The 20945-nt window shown below is 39.9% G+C and overlaps 1 protein-coding gene across 8 annotated transcripts in view; it reads left to right on the top strand.

Annotated features, from left to right (window-relative positions):
- The window catches only part of WRN (WRN RecQ like helicase), a 127140-nt gene that overhangs the window by 22155 nt on the left and 84040 nt on the right, over window positions 1–20945 (top strand). For all 8 annotated transcript variants that reach the window (XM_024986205.2, XM_024986202.2, XM_059882175.1 and 5 more), the window contains 6 exon segments: window positions 143–255; window positions 8365–8507; window positions 9006–9154; window positions 9915–10064; window positions 12234–12303; window positions 19261–19375. In XM_024986205.2, the coding sequence (XP_024841973.1) occupies window positions 143–255; window positions 8365–8507; window positions 9006–9154; window positions 9915–10064; window positions 12234–12303; window positions 19261–19375 (740 nt within the window).

Consider the following 20945-nt stretch of genomic DNA (forward strand, 5'->3'; position numbering starts at 1 on the left):
ACTCATTAATCTATAAAGCTTTAGCTGATAAAACTTAGAGCTATTAATTTGCCATATTTCAGTGAATTTTATTATTTCAATGAATATTTATTATTTAATGTGACTTTTATTTGTGCCTTTTTGGAATTTTGTTTAACTCAAGGCATCTGTTCGGAAGAGTGTTTTGGAAGATCACCTGCCCTTCTTAGAATTCACTGGATCCACTGTGTACAGTTATGAAGCTAATGATTGTTCTTTGCTCTCAGAAGATATTAGGTAAAGATTTAAATTTCCAACTTTCATTTGAATTTGAACCCTTAGACTATAAGCCTTATGGTAGTATTTGTAAGTGTGCTGAGTTTTATAGTGGAGGTATGTTTAGTACATAGTTATACATGTAAAATATCACTAATTCTACTTTTTAAATAAAAACTTAAAATTTCTGAATTAAATATGTAATGTCCGTGTTTGTTCATTAATAAACCTTTGTATTACTTTAGCTAATTTTTAATCTTTTCAATACTTAAGATATTATATATAGAATTACTGAACACACTAGTTTAGGAAAAACATGCAAAAGTTATTCAACCTCTAAAATGTCCCTTTCTATTTCATTAAACATACCAACATTGTAATATTGAATAGTGACTATGACTGTCTCTGTTGCATTTAATTAGCAACAATTATAGCAAATGATCCTTTAAAAGAACTTTAAAAATGATTATTAATATTTTTTAAATTGTCAAATTAGTTTTCTCTAATAATCCAGTCTGGACATCTTTTTCGGGTGTTAATTCTAAAAGGTCTTGTAGGTCTTCATAGAACCGTTCAACTTCAGCTTCTTCAGCGTTACTGGTTGGGCATAGACTTGGATTACTGTGATAGTGAATGGTTTGCCTTGGAAACGAACAGAGATCATTCTGTCGTTTTTGAGATTGCGTCCAAGCACTGCATTTCAGACTCTTTTGTTGACCATGATGGCTACTCCATTTCTTCTAAGGGATTCCTGCCCACAGTAGTAGATATAATGGTCATCTGAGTTAAATTCACCCATTCCAGTCCATTTTAGTTCGCTGATTCCTCGAATGTCAGCGTTCACTCTTGCCATCTCCTGTTTGACCACTTCCAATTTGCCTTGATTCATGGACCTAACATTCCCTATTCTATGCAGTATTGCTCTTTACAGCATCGGACCTTGCTTCTATCACCAGTCACATCCACAGCTAGGTATTCTTTTTGCTTTGGCTGCATCCCTTCATTCTTTCTGCAGTAATTTCTCCACTGATCTCCAGTAGCATATTGGGCACCTACTGACCTGGGGAGTTCCTCTTTCAGTATCCTATCATTTTGCCTTTTCATACTGTTCATGGGGTTCTCAAGGCAAGAATACTGAAGTGGTTTGCCATTCCCTTCTCCAGTGGACCACATTCTGTCAGACCTGTCCACCATGACCCGCCCATCATGGGTGGCCCCACAGGCATGGCTTAGTTTCATTGAGTTAGACAAGGCTGTGTTCTGTGTGATTATTGACTAGTTTTCTGTGAATATGGTTTCAGAATGTCTACCCTCTGATGCCCTCTCGCAACACCTACCGTCTTACTTGGGTTTCTCTTACCTTGGACATGGGGTATCTCTTCACGGCTGCTGCAGCAAAATGCAGCTGCTGCTCCTTACCTTGGACGAGGGGTATCTCCTCCCAGCTGCCCCTCCTGACCTGGAACGTGGAGTAACTCCTCTCGGCCCTCCTGCGCCCGCACAGCCACTGCTCCTTGGACGTGGGGTTGCTCCTCTTGGCCTCCACCCCTGACCTCAGGCATGGGGTAGCTATGATAGGGGACTGGAACGCAAAAGTAGGAAGTCAGGAAACACCTGGGGCAACAGACAAATTTGGCCTTGGAATACGGAATGAAACAGGGCAAAGGTTAATAGAGTTTTGCCAAGAGAACACACTGGTCATAGCAAAAACCCTCTTCCAACAACACGAGAGAAGACTCTACACATGGACATTACCAGATGGACAACACCAAAATCAGATTGATTATATTCTTTGCAGTCAAATATGGAGAAACTCTATACAGTCAGCAAAAACAAGACTGGGAGCTGACTGTGGCTCAGATCAGGAACTCCTTATTGCCAAATTCAGACTTAAATTGAAGAAAGTAGGGGAAACCACTAGACCATTAGGTAGGACCTAAATCAAATCCCTTATGATTACACAGTGGAAGTGAGAAATAGATTTAAGGGGCTAGATCTGATAGATAGAGTGCTTGATGAACTATGGACAGAGGTCCGTGACATTGTACAGGAGACAGGGATCAAGACCATCCCCATGGAAAAGAAATGCAAAAAAGCAAAATGGCTGTCTGGGGAGGCCTTACAAATAGCTGTGAAAAGAAGAGAAGTGAAAAGCAAAGGAGAAAAGGAAAAATATAAGCATCTGAATGCAGAGTTCCAAAGAATAGCAAGAAGAGATTAGAAAGCCTTCCTCAGCGATCAATGCAAAGAAATAGAGGAAAATAACAGAATGGGAAAGACTAGAGATCTCTTCAAGAAAATTAGAGATACCAAGGGAACATTTCATGCAAAGATGGGCTTGATAAAGGACAGAAATGGTATGGACCTAACAGAAGCAGAAGATATTAAGAAGAGGTGGCAAGAATACACAGAAGAACTGTACAAAAAAGATCTTCCTGACCAAGATAATCACGATTATGTGATCACTGACCTAGAGCCAGACATCCTGGAATGTGAAGTCAAGTGGGCCTTAGAAAGCGTCACTACGAACAAAGCTAGTGGAGATGATGGAATTCCAGTTCAGCTATTTCAAATCCTGGAAGATGATGCTGTGAAAGTGCTGCACTCAATATGCCAGCAAATTTGGAAAACTCAGCAGTGGCCACAGGATTGGAAAGGATCAGTTTTCATTCCAATCCCAAAGAAAGGCAATGCCAAAGAATGCTCAAACTACCACACAATCGCACTCATCTCATACGCTAGTAAAGTAATGCTTAAAATTCTCCAAGCCAGGCTTCAGCAATATGTGAACAATGAACTTCCAGATGTTCAAGCTGGTTTTAGAAAAGGCAGAGGAACCAGAGATCAAATTGCCAACATATAGTGGATCATGGAAAAAGCAAGAGAGTTCCAGAAAAACATCTATTTCTGCTTTATTGACTATGCCAAAGCCTTTGACTGTGTGGATCACGATAAACTGTGGAAAATTCTGAAAGAGATGGGAATACCAGACCACCTGACCTGCCTCTTGAGAAACCTGTATGTAGGTCAGGAAGCAACAGTTAGAACTGGACGTGGAACAACAGACTGGTTCCAGATAGGAAAAGGAGTACGTCAAGGCTGTATATTGCCACCCTGCTTATTTAACTTATATGCAGAGTACATCATGAGAAACGGGCTGGAGGAAGCACAAGCTGGAATCAAGATTGCCGGGAGAAATATCAATAACCTCAGATATGCAGATGACACCACCCTTATGGCAGCAAGTGAAGAGGAACTCAAAAGCCTCTTGATGAAAGTGAAAGAGGAGAGTGAAAAAGTTGGCTTGAAGCTCAACATTCAGAAAACGAAGATCATGGCATCCTGTCCCATCACTTCATGGGAAATAGATGGGGAAACAGTGGAAACAGTGGCTGACTTTAGTTTTTGGGGCTCCAAAATCACTGCACATGGTGACTGCAGCCATGAAATTTTGACGCTTACTCCTTGGTAGGACAGTTATGACCAACCTAGATAGCATATTGAAAAGCAGAGACATTTCTTTGCCAACAAAGGTCCGTCTAGTCAAGGCTATGGTTTTTCCAGTGGTCATGTATGGATGTGAGAGTTGGACTGTTAAGAAAGCTGAGCGCTGAAGAATTGATGCTTTTGAGCTGTGGTGTTGGGGAAGACTCTTGAGAGTCCCTTGGACTGCAAGGAGATCCAACCGGTCCATTCTAAAAGAGATCAGTTCTGGATGTTCTTTTGAAGGACTGATGCTAAAGCTGAAACTCCAGTACTTTGGCCACCTCATGCTTAGAGTTGACTCATTGGAAAGGAGTCTGATGCTGGGAGGGATTGGGGGCAGGAGGAGAAGGGGACGACAGAGGATGAGATGGCTGGATGGCATCACCGACTTGATGGACATGAGTTTAAGTGAACTCCAGGAGTTGGTGATGGACACGGAAGCCTGACATGCTACAATTCATGGGGTCACACAGAGTCGGACACAACTGAGACACTTAACTGAACTGAATAATCCAGTCTAAGACTCTTCAAGCATTTTACAAGGAGAAGTAGTAGGAGATTCCTTCAAATCTTTGATGTTAATATACTTGTATATATATATATATATTTAATTACAGTTTACATATTGGACTTCCGTGGTGTCTCAGACAGTAAAGAATCTACCTGTAATGTGGTAAACCTGGGTTCTTTCCCTGGGTTGGAAAGATCCCCTGGAGAAGGGAATGGCTACCCACTCCAGTATTCTTGCCTGGAGAATCTGCATGGACAGTGGAGTCTGGTGGGCTACAATCCTTGGGGTTGCAAAGAGTCAGACGTGACTGAGTTTAGGACTAAGCATAAACATAGCACACATTGGCTTGAAAGAAGCAGAGGTAAGTTGTTTATTAATGGTCTCCTGGTAGATATATTGTAGAAAGAGTGGTCAGGTGAGCTTACTCCCACTATAGTTCACTGGCTTTTTTTGGGTCTCATCAAATAGAACTAAGTTTGTCTTACAGAGAAAATAAAATCTGTTGTTTATGATTATGTATTAACTCTACAATGACAACCCACTCCAGTACTCTTGCCTGGAAAATCCCATGGACGGTGGAGCCTGGTAGGCTGCAGTCCATTGGGTCACTTAGAGTCGGGCACGACTGAGCGACTTCACTTTCACTTTTCACTTTCATGCATTGGAGAAGGAAATGGCAACGCACTCCAGTATTCTTGCCTGGAGAATCCCAGGGACAGAGGAGCCTGGTGGGCTGCCGTCTGTGGGGTCACACAGAGTTGGACACGACTGAAGCGACTTAGCAGCAGCAGCAGCAGCTACCATCTTACCTTTAACAATGCTATAGTATGTCCTATCTGAAGGTAATAAGCCTAAGTGTCTTGAAGGGTGTAGTTCTGATGAATTGTGTTTTGTGGAAGGTAAGCAAGTAGTTTGGTTTTTTTTTTGCTTCACCTCATTCCAGGTTTTCAGCAATTTGATTATGATGTACCTTTGTGTAGTGTGGTTTGTGTTTGTCTTGCTTGGGTGTTCAGTGAACATTTTGGATCTGTGGATTTATAGTTTCATCATGTTTGAATAATTTCTTCAAATGTGTTTTCTCTTACATCCTGTTTTTCTCTTCTGCCACTCTATATGCGTATAGGTTACATTGCTTAATACAGCGGCTGTGTTCTTGGTCATGAGCGTCTTTGTCTTTAAAATTTTTGATTCTTTTTTTCTCTGTGCTCTGTCTGCAAGTTCCCTTGTTGTTGTTTTTTTTTTTTTTATTCTGTAGTATCTGATCAGCTATTATGCCATCCTGTGAATTTAAAATCTTGTTGTATTTTTCATGTCTCGAAGCTCTATTTGTTTCTTTTTAAAAATACCTTCTATTTTGGCTCTTACCATATTCGTATTCATAAAAAGCAGAGACATTATTTTGCCAGCAAAGGTCCATCTAGTCCAGGCTGTGGTTTTTCCAGTAGTCATGTATGGAGATGAGAGTTGGACTATAGAGAAAGCTGAGCGCCGAAGAACTGATGCTTTTGAACTGTGGTTAGAGAAGACTCTTGAGAGTCTCTTGGATTGCAAGGAGATCCAACCAGTCCATCCTAAAGGAGATCAGTCCTGAGTGTTCATTGGAAGGACTGATGTTGAAGCTGAAACTCCAATACTTTGGCCACCTGCTGCAAAGAGCTGACTCATTTGAAAAGACCCTGATGCTGGGAAAGATTGAAGGTGGGAGGAGAAGGGGACGACAGAGGATGAAATGGTTGGATGGCATCACCGACTCAATGGATGTGAGTTTGGGTGAACTCCGGGAGTTGGTGATGGACAGGGAAGCCTGGCGTGCTGTGGTCCATGGGGTCGCAAAGAGTTGGACATGACTGAGCAACCGAACTGAACTGATATTCATGTTTTCTTTTAAATCTTTGAACATATTCAGCATATTTATAAAATAGCTGTGTTAATATACTCTTCTATTAATTCCATTATACTAATTATTTGTCTATTAAATGACTATTATCCTGCTTATAAGTTATGCTTTCCTGTTTCTTTTCTCATGACTGACAATTTTTGATTAGATGTTATGATCTTACTTGGTTCAATGTTAGATTTTGTTGTCTTCCTTCAAAGAAAGGAGCTTTGCTTTGTTGGCAGTAAAGTCACCTGAAAATCAGTTTTACACTTTGAGGCTTAGTTTTAACTTTTTTAGGCCAGATGTCAGTAGCCTTTATTCTGGGCATGATTTAGTCTGTAATGGGTGTGACCTTTCTGGAGTCTTTGGTGACTGCCCCAGGTGATCGAAACGAATCTCTCTACTCCAGTTTTGCAGAACTCGATGCCTCTTACCTCTGTGTAAGCCGCAGGAGTTGTCCAGATTGCAGTTCCCTGGTTTTTCTTTGTCCAGCCTCGTAGTTTCTCTCTGTGCTTACGTGTCGTTTCCTGCCTAGCTCCCTCCTCCCCAGGACTCTGCCCACACCTTGCAGCTGCTTCGCCTCTCTGGCTCTGAACTCTGTCCTCCCAATTCCGTGCTCTGCTGTGGACTCTCCTTCCTGTTCTGTTGTCTAGAATGTTCCAGGAGGAAATCTGGGGCAGCATTTGGGTTTACACTTGATTTCCTCCCCTCAGAGAGCATAGTCCTGTAGCTCTTGTTGTCCAGTGTCTGGAAACTCTTGTTTATGCATTTTGTTTAATCTCTATTGGTTCATGGGGGAAAGTTTTTACTGATCAGTGATATTTCATCTTAGCCCAAAACAGAGGTTGAGTTTTTAAAAATTTATGAAATAGGTTTTTCACTTCTAAAAACTATGAAGCAGACAGATATAAGCAATAATTTAACACGCACCCATAGTCCTTCCACTAGCTTTGTCAAACCTTAATCTTCCTTTTCTTCAAATCTTTATTAAGACAGAACAATAAAATACAGCTGAAGCCTCGTGTATGCTCTTTCTGATTCTCTTTTGCAGTCCTCTGAGTTAACTTCTATCATGAGTTCAGTGTTTAGTATTCCCTCACATATTTTCTATAATTTTCATAATTTAGTGTCCCCGTCAATATATATACTATTACTTTGCCCATTAAGAAACTTTAAAAATAATGCTATCAAACTCTGTGTATTCTTCCACTTGTCTTTTTCACTCAACACTTTATATTCTTGTGAATTTTTCTTTTTGGTTTGGTATGTGAAGTTCTATTTAAACTTTTATATAGTATTACGTTGTCTCAGTATATCATAATTTATTCACTCTTGTTGATGGAAATGTAGTGTTTCCATTTTTGCTAGTCAGAATAGTATTGCAATGAACATTCTTAAACATTTCTAATTATGCACATATAAGTTTCATATATTTATGAGAAAGTCGTGTCAGGTCATACAGTTCATACATCTTTAGCTAGATATTGTCAGAGTTTTTTCCAAGAGGATTATCACTTTAAAAATTCACCAGTATGTGAGTGGTCCCACTGGCAGCTTTCTTTATCAGCATTCAGTATTGTGGAGCTTTAATTTTTGTTAGTCAGATAGATGTGAAATTGTAAAGGTTCAATTTACATTTCTCTGACTTCAGAGGAGATTTTGTGCCTTCATGTATATATTTGAATGTATTGGCCATTTGGATTTCCTTTGGGGAATTACGTGCTCAGTCGGTCAGTTGTGTCCGACTCTCTATGACCCCATGGACAGTAGCCCACCAGGCTTCTCTGTCTATGGAATTTTCCAGGCAAGAATAGTGGAGCGGGTTGCTATTTGCTACTCCAGGGGATGATCTTCCCAATGCAGGGATTGAACCCCCATCTCTTGCGTTTCTTGCATTGGCACTCAGATTCTTTTCCACTACACCACCTGGGAAACCCTCTTCGGGGAATTACCTGTTCATATTCCCCCCCCCCCCTTTTTTTAAACTGGATTATTTATCTTTTTTGTATTGACTTTTCAAGGAATTTTTTAGTATTGGGTTGGTGAAAAAGTTCATTTGGGTTTTTCTGTAACATCTTGTGGAAAAACCAGAATGAACTGTTTGGCTAACCCAATATTTTCTGACTTATCAGTTGTATGTATTACGATATCCTTTACAGTCTGTGGCTTGTCTTTTAACGTGTTAAATGATGTCTTCAGTGATGCAGAAATTAAAATTTTAATTAAATAACTTATTTTATTTTCCCCCCTTTAGCATGAGTCTCTCTGATGGAGATGTGGTCGGATTTGACATCGAGTGGCCACCGTTCAAGAAAGGGACACTGAGCAGAGTGGCCCTCATTCAGCTGTGTGTGGCAGAGAGCAAGTGCTACTTGTTTCATATTTCTTCTATGTCAGGTTGGTATCTCTTGTATTTGTTTCATTTTTATATGGTAGATAATTGTATTATGTCAACTTTGTCCATATGAAATTAAGCTCTTGAATTAACAGGTGCCTCTCTCATCACCTTATATTTAAGTATTTATATTTTAAGTTTTCACTCATATCCCTGTTTTATTTAATTTTCATGTCATATCTGTCAGTCAATGATGATATTATTCCTGTTTCACAGGGTGGAGAACGGAAGTGCAGAGGGGCTAAATGTTAGTGATAATTTAGCATTTAAATTAGTTGTTTTTCTTGTCATTTATCAGTCAGGACTTTTTGCTTTAGGTGAAAAAAAAAGCTCTCAAAAACATTCAAGGTAAGCGTTGGTTTCTGAATTTAAACACAAATTTAAACATAAAATGTGTATGAAGTAGAACATAATAAATCTGTCATGTTTGATAGAACCTATGGAAATAAATATTATATATTATATAAATATTATATAAACATTAATATAAAAAATTATAGGTTTCCCTCAGGGACTAAAAATGTTGCTTGAAAATGAAGCAATTAAAAAGGCAGGTGTGGGAATTGAACAAGATCAGTGGAAACTTCTACGTGACTTTGATATCAACTTGAAGAGTATTGTGGAGCTGACAGATGTTGCCAATGAAAAGGTAGACATAATACATATATTATTTTCAGAATAAAAACAAAATAAATTTGTGTTTACAGAATGTCCCTTCTGACTGTTAGATATTTTTTTTGAGAGCATATTTTAAGCTACGTAATGTTTTTAGAAAAAAAGAAGTCCCTAATGCATGTCTCATAATGAAAACTTTCAGTTCTAATCGGTTGCCTTAGCAAATAGTTTCTTTAAGCAAACACCCTCTCCCATATTTAGTACTGTTTCACTTTGTTTTATATATTTGTGAATTTAATTATTATATTTAAAGTTTCTCTCTTTAACCCATCTATATCGATATCCCCTGTTTTTTTTTTTTTTGACGTGAACATAATGCAGCTTTTGTGGTGTGATCCTCTTAGTGGAAGTTTGACCATCATTTCCATGGCCCATATTTCATATATTTTATTAATGTAGTCATTTAAGTTACATTCTCACGTTAGCCAAGTGTTCATTTGGCTGAGAAGTAGGAAAATCACCAACCTATTCAACTTTTGTCCATGAATGATACTTTGACAGTCCTAGAATTTTAATACCTACATTGAGGAAATGATAGAATTACATTCTTGTAAGGTAGACTGCAAATGAGGTTTTTAGTGACTGGAAATCTACTAAGGACTATCTCTGCCTTATATTTTGGTGTAACATTTTCAACTTTACATGTGACATGGTCGTTTGGTATCGGTTAGAAATATCTAAGAATAAAAGGAAAGAAATAACTTCTCCTGAGTTGATTTTTCCATTATTTTTAGCTGAAATGTATAGAGACCTGGAGCCTCAATGGTTTGGTTAAATACCTCTTTGGTAAACAGCTTCTGAAAGACCGGTCTATCCGCTGTAGCGACTGGAGTAGGTTTCCCCTCACTGAGGACCAGAAAGTCTATGCAGCCACTGATGCTTATGTATGTACCAAAGATCTTTTTCAAAAATTAATTTTTATTAGAATACAGTTGCTTTACAATGTTATGTTAGTTTCTGCTGCTGCTGCTGCTAAGTCGCTTCAGTCGTGTCCGACTCTGTGTGACCCCATAGACGGCAGCCCACCAGGCTCCCCTGTCCCTGGGATTCTCCAGGCAAGAATACTGGAGTGGGTTGCCATTTCCTTCTCCATATGTTAGTGTCTACTGTATAGCAAATGAATCAGCCATACATATACACACATCCCCTCTTTTTTGAATTTCCCTCCCATTTAGGTCATCACAGAGCATTGAGTAGAGTTTCCTGTGCTCTACAGTAGGCTCTCATTAGTCATCTGTTTTATACTTAGTAACCATGAAATTAAAAGACGTGTGCTCTGTGGAAGAAAAGCTATGATGAACCTAGAAAGTGTATTAAAATGCAGAGATATCACTTTGCCAGCAAAGGTTCATGTAGTCAAAGCTATGGTTTTTCCAAAATAGTCATGTATGTGTATGAGAGTTGGACCATAACGAAGGCTGAGCACTGAAGAATTGATGCTTTTGAATTATCAAAAGCTGGAGAAGACTCTTGAGAGTCCCTTGGATAGTGAGGAGATGAACCCAGTCAGTCCTAAAGGAAATCAATCCTGAATATTTATTGGAAGGACTGATGCTGAAGCTGAAGCTCTAGTACTTTGGCAACCTGATGCAAACAGCCGACTTGCTGGAAAAGGCGCTGATGCTGGGAAAGATTGAGGGCAGGAGACGAAGGGGACGACAGAGGATGAAATGGTTGGATGGCATCACTAACTCAATGGACATGAGTTTGAACAAACTCTGGAAGATAGGGAAGTCTGGAATGCTATAGTCCATGGGGTCATAAACAGTCGGACACGACTTACCAACTGAGCAACAACAAATCAACACTGTATATATGTCAGTCTGAATCTTCATTCATCCCATCCCCCTCCTAAGATCTTTAGACTACAATCTATTTTCTAAACTTTATAATAAATTACCTTATAAAATTTTTATTGTATAAACTAAAATGTTTTAAGTCAGTTGGGCATTAAAAATGCTTAGGTAGAAATTTAGTGAAATTGTTAATTCTAAATATTAATTAGCAAGTATCAATAGATTGTAATGCTTGTTATTTTTATCATCATGAAGCAAAAATAATGTCCAATTTTTATGTGAAAAAAAATGAGTTCTTTGAAAACATGAGAGGACAGTAAGCTCAGACTGAATAAGCACAAATGGTGTTGATGATGTATTTGATTATAAGCCACTTCAGAATAAAAATAACTACAATGCAGTTTCTGTATCAAAACTGGCCTTATTTCTTACAGTTATATTTAAAATGCAGTAAAAATTTAGAAAATTGGCCCCACAATTAGCTCTCCACTGCTGTTAGTCAGATGATTTTTATAGTTATCTATTTGTACATAGTGAAATTAGGGCTTATCGATCTATTTGTACATACATATGTATATATAGCACTCTTTTCTTTTTCCCTAAAAGTCTTATTTTATGGCCTAATAGACTTTTCCCCCCAAGCTTGTACTTTTATTTGTAGATTAATATCTTGTTTCTTTTGTTTGCATCTATTTTTAGAAATGGGAGCTTCTTTTATTTATAACCAGAAGAAAATTCATCTGTTTGGGGGAAATAAAAAGATAATTTTCCTTTATATTTTGTTTAAAATAGAAAACTTTTTGAGAACTAATCCAAGTTCTGTAGCATTTGTGAGTCATGAGAACTCTGTGTGACTTGATTGTTCCTATTTACAGTAGTGAGCTGGGGGACTGTGTATACACTGACCAGCGGCTCATAATGAGATGATGGGAAATGGACATCTGTATCATACGGTTGTCTCGTACTTGATTATATTTTGTTAGATTCCGTTTATAAGGTATTTGATTTTGGTACTTGCTCATAATACTGGAGGTTAAAATGAGAAAATTTTTATTTTAAAGCTGTGTCACTTTCTCCATTCTCACAATGGGTGTGGTGAGTAAATGAAGACAGTTAGATCTTTGTTTAACTTAAAGGGCTGCATTCAGCTTCTTGGCTGCTTTGGGAATCATTGTTTTTAATTTTTGTAAAGGTGAGGCATCAAATTTTATTTTGGTGATTTTAGCATACTGTTTTCACCTTTCTGTTTTCCTACAGGCTGGTTTCATCATTTATCAAAAATTAGCAAATTTGAGTGATCCTGTACAAATATTTGTCAAGAGTAAAGGTATGTTATGGTCTAAAAATAAAAGGTAAAATTTGAATTTGCTCATGTGTGAGGTTAAGCTCCAAAAGCACAAATTTTCTCACATGTGTATTTAGCATTATTACAGCGTGTTGGTTGTCTGAGGATCAGGATGAGGTCTGCTTGGCCAAAGCTTAGGGTTTCAAGCATGTTACTGTGTCAAAGCAGCACTTACTACTTATCCTTTGTAGCACTGCTGTTCATGAGGTTTCTAGAGTTGGGATTTTGTAGCTTGGAGAACATCAGTGATACAAACAGCCGCCTCTCAGCCTGGAGATTATACATCTTTGCTATAAATATTTGGGCTCCGTGGGTGGCACAGTTGGTAAAGATCTGCCTGCCAATGCAGGAGATGGGAGATTCGATCCCTTGGTCGAGAAGATGCCCTTGAGAGAAGGCAATGGCAGAAGGAAATGGCAACACACTCTAGTATTCTTGCCTGGAAAATTCCATGGATAGAGGAGTCTGGTGGGCTGCAGTCTGTGGGGTCACAAAGAATCAGACATGACTGAATGACTGAGCAGAGTGCTCTGGTTTAAATTTCTAAATTTTCCCCAGGATGCGATAATTCTGTTTTTTCTGCTAAAAGAATGGCCACTTGCAGCTTTCAAGTTCGGCCCTCAGATCTCTTGCTAGGTCAGTGATGGCAGATCTGCTTATATAGTGTCACGTAGGCCAGTGGCGGAATCCCAGCCACGTGACCTGGAATTTACTTGTTTCCTGTGTTTGGGAAGTGAGTGATGGCATAATACCTGTTTCACAGAGTAGCTGTTGAACTCATACTAAGCACCCATACTGATCTCTGTATAGTTGTTATTCTTGTAGCTTCCTTTTAGAGATTTTAAATAATTGTGTTTGTGAAGGTTTTAGTTAAATGAGGTGATTTTGCCAAACTTTTAAAAATATGGCATGACCTCCTTATAAAAAATTATATAATATCCTTCATAGCTGTTATTGAGAAGGAATCCATACCCTCTGTGGGTGACCCTCCTTTACACGTTAAGGAAGATTTCTTATACTTTCTCTCGTTGGAAGGCCACATCTGTTGAGTGCCTGCTGGCTTTCTGTTGGCAGTTGTATGGTGGCTGGAAATTACCTTGATAACTGAGGCAGATGATATGTTTTTGAAGCTGGTGTAGAGAACAATATATAAGAGCTTATTTAACTCAGAATTCAACAGAGGGATTCGTGATTTTCTGATTTTGTGGTTTACAAGATTGCTTGTAGGTTATGCTTGCTATTTTGTGTCTGATGAAAATGCTTCTGAGGACTGTAAGATATTTCTCAAGTAAAGTAGCATATGTTTTATAAGTTTTTATGGAAGTCCTGATTCCTGTCATTGCAATATTGCATTCTTTGACCCTCACTTTTATTCTCTGTTATGTTATTTGTTTAAGTGTGTTGTGACATCTGAAGGGAAATTACTTGACTAGGATTCCAGTGAATTGTAACTAACATTACCATTCCTTTTTTTCCTCCCTCCTTTCATCCCTCCTTCTTTCTTTCCTTTCTTCCTCCCTCCCTCCCTCCTTCTCTTCTTTCCTTCTTGTTACTAAACCAGCAGTGTCAACCTCACCTTTCTCAAATATAGACGTATATATAGATGATATTTTCAAAACTTTCGGTTTTTATTATGTTTTTTTCTTTTACTAAAAAATAAAAGAAGATCAGAATATAATATTATTCAGCCCATTATAAATGGAGAGCCAGCAGTGAACAAGACAGGCATGATCTGTCTCCTGAGGGGGGAAACCTACAGCTTTATGGGGATATAGGTGAACGCCAAAAACAAGGGCACTGTAGGAAGATGAGGCTTATGATGTGGGGGAAAAAGGTGTTATGGCTGGCATATAGAGGTGCCCAGTGAATATTTGGAGGTATTAGAGAATATTTTCTGGAAGAAGTGATGTTTATGGCAAGATCTTAAATATGAGCAGGAGTTAGCTGGCGGAAGACTAGAGGAGGAGTGTCAAAGGCACAGGCAATGGCAGCTGCCCAGTTTCAGGAGGAAGAGGTGTCTAGGCAAGTGAGAGCAGTTTGGTACAGTCAGCTGTTGAACATGACAGGGTAAGGGATAGAGGAGAGGCAGGGGCTTTCATTTCCTCCTAAGAGCTGATGAGAGTTTTAAACAAGAATGACATGCGTTACATTAAAAAAAGTAGAACTTGGGCTGTGAAGCAGAATATTGATTCTGGACGGCAAGGGTCACAGAGTGAGACCTGTTGGGGTGATGTGCCCATAATCCAAGTGAAAGGTGATGGTGACGTGGCTTGGCTTGGTTGCATTGTGAAAGGAGAGAAGTGGGTAATGCAAAGTACATTTAACAGAGCAGTAGAATCAACAGGATTTAATGTGACGGTGTGAGCCACGTGCACGGATCAGTCCTGTGTTGTCAGCGTGAGCAGCAGGGTTGAGAAACATTGAGGGCAAGGAGTCAGATTTGGGGTCAAGGGGTTGTACAGTTGATTCTAGACACGTTAATGGAAGGAAGCCTGCGAAATAGCAAAGTGGAGGTGGTGGCCAGTAAGCTCTTAGATATACAGCCTGTTAACTCAGAGGATGATTGGAGTTAAAGAATTAGGAGTTCTAGGTAAAGAACTGGGGCTAAGAGTCTCAAGGAACTCTCAGTATTCCATGTTTGTGTGAGGAGGGGAACCTAGAGGAGTTGCCGTGGGCATGGAGGGAAATGAGGAGGTGGACGTGCGGCAGGCCAAGTAAAGGACATGTGTTACAGAGGAGGGCGTTACCCACTGTTTAAATTTTCTTGCAAGTTTGAGAAACTGAGGACTTAGAGTTAGTTCTTGGGTTTGGCAATGTGGCAGTCGTTGGTAACCTTTTACTACAGCCACTTTGGTAGACTGGGTGACAAAAGACTGTATTGAGGGGACAGTGGTCATTGGGACACAAGAAAGGGAGGGAGGCTTGGGTACCGTGAAGGTCCCATAACCGGAGCCAGAATGGAGTAGTGGAATGACGTGGGTGGAAATTGCATTAGCGTGAGTAGAGGCCTGCGATCTAAGGAAAGTGAGAAAGCACCTGTAAACATTTTTTTTTTTTTTTGGTAAAGAAGCTTGGTTCAGAAAGGGACTATTTATTCATTTATTCATGTAGCAGATTTGTTGGAGGTTTATTAGGCATCAGGCACTGTACCACTTGCTGAGGAAAGTGCACTGAACCAAACAGACGAAACCTTCACTTTGTGTGTCTGAGTGATGGAATGAGCCACGTGGATGCCCGAAGGGAGAACATAGAAGGCGTGAGGGGAAGAGAGAGCAAAGCTGTGAGGGACGGTGAGTGTAACCGAGATGAAATGAACAAGGGTGAGAGGAGTCGGAAATGAGGCCAGAAAGGTAGCTTGGGCCAGATCATTTGGGGCTTATAGGCTGTGAATCTGACTTCATATTTTATTAATTAAATACAAGGATGAGTGATGGGAAATACTTTAAGGATTTGGAGTAGCAGCATGATGTGATTAAATATTTATCTCAAAAGGATTTTTCTGGCTGCTACAGGAGGGTAAGTATTTAGGCAGGGAAATCGCTTTGGAGGCTATTATAATAATCCAAGCAAGAGATGATTGGATTGAGCTGGTGGCAGCAGAGGGGGTGAGAAGCGGTAGATATGTATATATTTGCTGATGAATTCTCTGTGGGGAGTGAGACATAAAGGTGTTTTGGTCGGATCCACTGAGCGAATGCAAGGGTCAGTCACAGTGAAAGATAATGAGAAGAGCAGGTTTGGGTAAGAAAAATCTGGATTCCAGTTTTGGTCACTTCCCAGATGGCTCAGTGGTAAAAGAAACCTGCAATGCAGGAGATACCGGTTTGACCCCTGGGTCGGGAAGATCCCCAGAGGGGAAAATGGCAACCCACAGAGGAGCCTGACGGGCTATAGTCCATGAGGTCGCAAAGAGCTGGGCACGACTGAGTGACTGAGAACACATCTGTGCTAAGTTTTAGATGTTTATCATCACCCAAGGAGATATCTTAGTTGGGAACGTGATTCTGGAGTTTGGAGGGAAGACAGGTTGGAGCTGTAACTTTGTCGTCAGTATACAGATGGCAGTTAAGCTTGAGAAGATAAAATAGGAAGCGAGTGGAATAAAGAATAGAAGAGGCCCACATATTAGCATCAAGGGCACACCAGCCTCTAGAGGTCAGGAAGACATGGAGAGTATAGCGAAGAGGCCTGTGAAGGGGTGGTGATGAAGGAGGAAGCGTAGGAGGGGCAGTGTTTAGAAGCCAGCCAATGCTGTGAGCTGGAGCAAGTTATCAACTGTTTTAAATGCCTCTGAGAGTTTGAGATGTTGCTGTTGTTGTTCAGTCACTAAAGTTGTGTCCAACTCTTTTCGACCCCATGGACTTCAGCATGCCAGGCTTTCCTGTCCTTCACTATCTCCCAGAGTTTGCTCAAACTCAAGTCCATTGAGAAGGTGATGCCATCCAACCATCTCATCCTCTGTCATCCCCTTCTCCTCTTGCCCTCAGTCTTTCCCATCATCAGGGTCTTTTCCAGTGAGTTGGCTATTCACATCAGGTGGCTAAAGTATTGGAGCTTCAGCTTCAGCATCAGTCCTTCCAGTGAATATTCCAATGAAAGAGTGAGATGAACAACTTGGATGAACTGATTTGGCTATGTGGAGGCCATTGTAACCTTTCCATGAACAGCTTTTGGAAAAAGCTCAGTGGCAGGCAGTCAGCTTAGGAGAAAATGGCATTAGAAAGTTGAAGACAGTGAGTGTGGACCGCTCTTTCTTTCAAGGAATTTTGCTGTAAATGGGAGTTGTGATATGAATTAGCAATTAGCAGATTGGTGGCGGGAAGATGAGATAGTTCTCTTTTTGTTTCTGTTTTCTTAGTGAAGTAAGAGATGAAGTTCTCTGACTAAAAGGAGGGACAAGTGTTGGAGGTGTTGGAAGCATGAAGAGAAAGAAAGAAGTATGATATAGTCCTCTTGAGAGTGGGAAAGTGGGAAATGTAGAATAATTAACAGTCATTACTGAGGGTCCATGGGGTGTGTGCATGAATTGAAAGCAAAATATCACCCCCGTAACTGTGGTTTATTTTCGACTGTAGTCAACTGCTTGGGTATGGGCATCAAGTATGTGCCATGGAAGAAGGAAGGAACAAAAGAGTTGAGTCCACAGGAGCAAATGGTTAATATGGGTAAGGGAGGAGAGTAAGGCATGGGGGTGTGGGGAGCGGCGAGAAGAAGAATGGGTGAGGAAAAGGCAGGAGGTCAGTGGGCTTGGTTCTGAAAATGCAAGAACTGTTGTATTGCAGAAGTCATGCTGGTGTTCAGAGGACGGAATGCTTGCAGTTGGCATTTTGGAAGTGATGACTTTATTGACAATTTTAAGATCAAGGGTATGGTTATGGGCTTCCCTGGTAGCTCACATGAGATATAAAGAATCCACCTGCAATGCAGGAGACCCCGGTTTGATTCCTGGGTCAGAAGATTCCCTGGAGGAGGGGAGGACAACCCACTCCAGTATTCTTGGGCTTCCTTGGTGGCTCAGACGGTAAAGCATTCGCCTGCAATGTAGGAGACCTGGGTTCGATCCCTGGGTTGGGAAGATCCCCTGGAGGAGGGTATGGCAACCCACTCCAGTTTTCTTGCCTGGAGAATCCCCATGGGCAGAGGAGCCTGGCCATCTACAGTCCATGGGATTGCAAAGAGGCAGACACAACTGAGCGACTAAGCACGGCACATGGTTATGGGAAGGGTGGCTGAGACCAGTTGAGGAAAAGATGGCTAGAAATGGAGGGACTGAGGAACTGAAAAGGCCACATTCTTAGGCAGAGAGTTTCTGTGAATGTCGAAATCACTAGGAGTTATCACAGAAATAGAAGGAAGAAAGAGACAGTGAACCAAGTGCTGAAATCTTCAGTGATGTGATTTTGAGATCACAAGATAACTGCAACTAGTAGGAATAGCTGATGATGTAATCCAATGTCCAGTGCTTCAGAAGAGCTGGACTTGTTGAAGGACACAAGAAGTGGTGATGAAGGGAAGAAATCGTAAGCAGGGGAGGGGTTTGGGAAAGTGGGCAAGTTAGGTGGTGTTGGCGGAGACACTATCTCATTTATTTAGACAGAATGAAGCTGAAAGTTCGGAAGGTGATCACTTATGAATGAGAAAGGCTTGCATTTTATTTTGTGACGACTGGTAATGAGGACAGTGAGGAGTATCTGTCGGGTAAGGTTATGTTTACCAAGCTGTTTTAGTAAGTAGCGTCCCATATGGTGGTGTGTTGTTTTCTGATGTTGAAACAGTGCAGGTGAGATCAGAGTCTCATTTCTACCTTCACCTTCTGCCAAGGTTGAGAACCACTGGGTTGTAATATGTATGAATGCAGATCAGTTAGAATTTAGTCTAAAATTTTAAAGAACAGAAATTTGGAAGGGAAATAAAGTGATTGAGGTGATTTTGGGATAGGTTAAGGAAGTCTTTTTGTTGCAGTTCATTTAAAGAAACAATGAAAATTTAAGCCCTAATAGTGTTCTTGCCACCCAATTCCAGTACTCTTGCCTGGAGAATCCCATGGATGGAGCCTGGTAGGCTATAGTCCATGGGGTCGCTAAGAGTTGGACACGACTGAGCGACTTCACTTTCACTTATCACTTTCATGCATTGGAGAAGAAAACGGCAACCCACTCCAGTGTTCTTGCCTGGAGAATCCCAGGGACAGGGGAGCCTGGTGGGCTGCCGTCTATGGGGTCGCACAGAGTTGGACACGACTGAAGCGACTTAGCAGCAGCAGGAGCAGCAGGGTTCTTGGCTGGAGAATCCCAGGGACAGCGGAGCCTGGTGGGCTGCCGTCTATGGGGTCTCACAGAGTTGGACACGACTGAAGCGACTTAGCAGTAGCAGCAGCAGTGTTTAAATAAATATCTTTGCTTTGTAATTTGAAAATTAATAATGATTCTTTTATTCCAGAGGAGGAAATACTACCTAGTGATGTGAAGAAACAATTGACTTCAATTTCCAAGGAGATGATGGATCTGGCTGAGCGTCTTCCTGATACTTTTGGAAAACTGGAAAATCCACAGAGGTTAAATGTTTCTGTTTTTTTTTTTTTTTAATAAATTCTGTTCTTATTGCATTTTTCTAAATACAGTAAAGAAGTTCATTAGGGTGGACTCATAAATTTGCTTGAATACATGCACACAGACTGATGTATAAATTTAAGAAATCTCTTCTAACTGTGAAATTGTGCACAAAAGTTGGAGGCTTTTGTGCTTTGTAGGATACTTTACGAAGCGAAGCCAAATAAAACTTAAGTTCATTTGAAGGAAACATTTAAGATTCACAGTGTTCTTTTTCTTTCTGTTTATGGGCATTTTTCATTTAATTATATTTATAATTAGATTACTTGAAATCAGTAAATAGGAGCAACTTTTAAACCTGTAACCTCATTTTTCTGGTTATTAAGTGATTATTATATGAGAATTCTATCTAATCAGACTATTAAAACAAGAGGCATTTAGATTTTAAAGAGTGTTTTATATAGCTGAAGCATTGGAAAAAAAGTGAAAGTGTTAGTTGCTCAGTCATGTCCACATGGACTGTAGCCCACTATGCTCCTCTGTCCATGGAATTCTCCAGGCAAGAATACTGAAGTGGATTGCTATTCCCTTCTCTAGGGAGTCTTCCTGACCCAGGGATCGAACCCAGGTCTCCTGCATTGCAGGCAGATTCTTTACGGTCTGAGCCAAGCATTGGATAACTTTTGATATTTGAATTGACAGGTATTGGACTACTGGTTGTTGTTGTTCAGTTGCTCAGTTGTGTCCGACTTTTTTGCGCCTCCAGGGACTGTAGCTCCCAGTAGCTACTTCTTGGAATCTGGCTTTGCTCTGTCCTTAATGGATGAATGACTCCCTTATAAAACCTCTAGAAACAGGAGTACTGTTGAACAGTGATTGAATATAACATGGTAATACAATTTTGAGGCTAAAATCCTTTGTAGAAATGTGAAGCAGTTAATTGAAATAGAATTCTGACTCTGAAAAAAATGCAATGTTAATGTATTCTTTTTTGGATGAGGTTTGTGATATATTTTGATAGATTTCAAAGTATGAGATAGAAATTCAGCTCTTTATCAAAGTAATTTTCCTCCTGGCAATTTGTTTTAGTAGTTGCTATGTAACTTTGAGAATATCTGAAAGAAGTAACTGTCAAATGGGGAAAGGCACTAATAAAGCTATTTCATATTCATTTTTACATTTTTCCCTCCATGAAAGAAGAAAATGCCATTTATATGAAAAATTACTATTCACATGCATTTCAGGTTTCTTTCTAGGAATTAAAATAACTATTGAGTATAAATTACATGTGCTTAATACTTTGCTTTATAATATCAAAGCTAAGTAGGTTTTCTTAAATTTTGAGAATGGGCAATGTTGGATTCATTTTTTTTTTAATTGGAATATAATTGTTTTACAATGTATTATTAGTTTCTGCTATACAACAACATGAGTCACATATATCTCCTCCCTCTTAAGCCTCCCTCCCACCTCCCTGGATTCATTTTTAATAAAGGTAGATCTTATAAACTTTTAGTGGGTCAAAACAAGAACTAGTTAAGATCTTTTATTCCAGATTCTCTGTAACAAGTCTAT

This window comes from Bos taurus, chromosome 27, assembly GCF_002263795.3.
Source record: "Bos taurus isolate L1 Dominette 01449 registration number 42190680 breed Hereford chromosome 27, ARS-UCD2.0, whole genome shotgun sequence".
Taxonomy (NCBI): Eukaryota; Metazoa; Chordata; class Mammalia; order Artiodactyla; family Bovidae; genus Bos; species Bos taurus.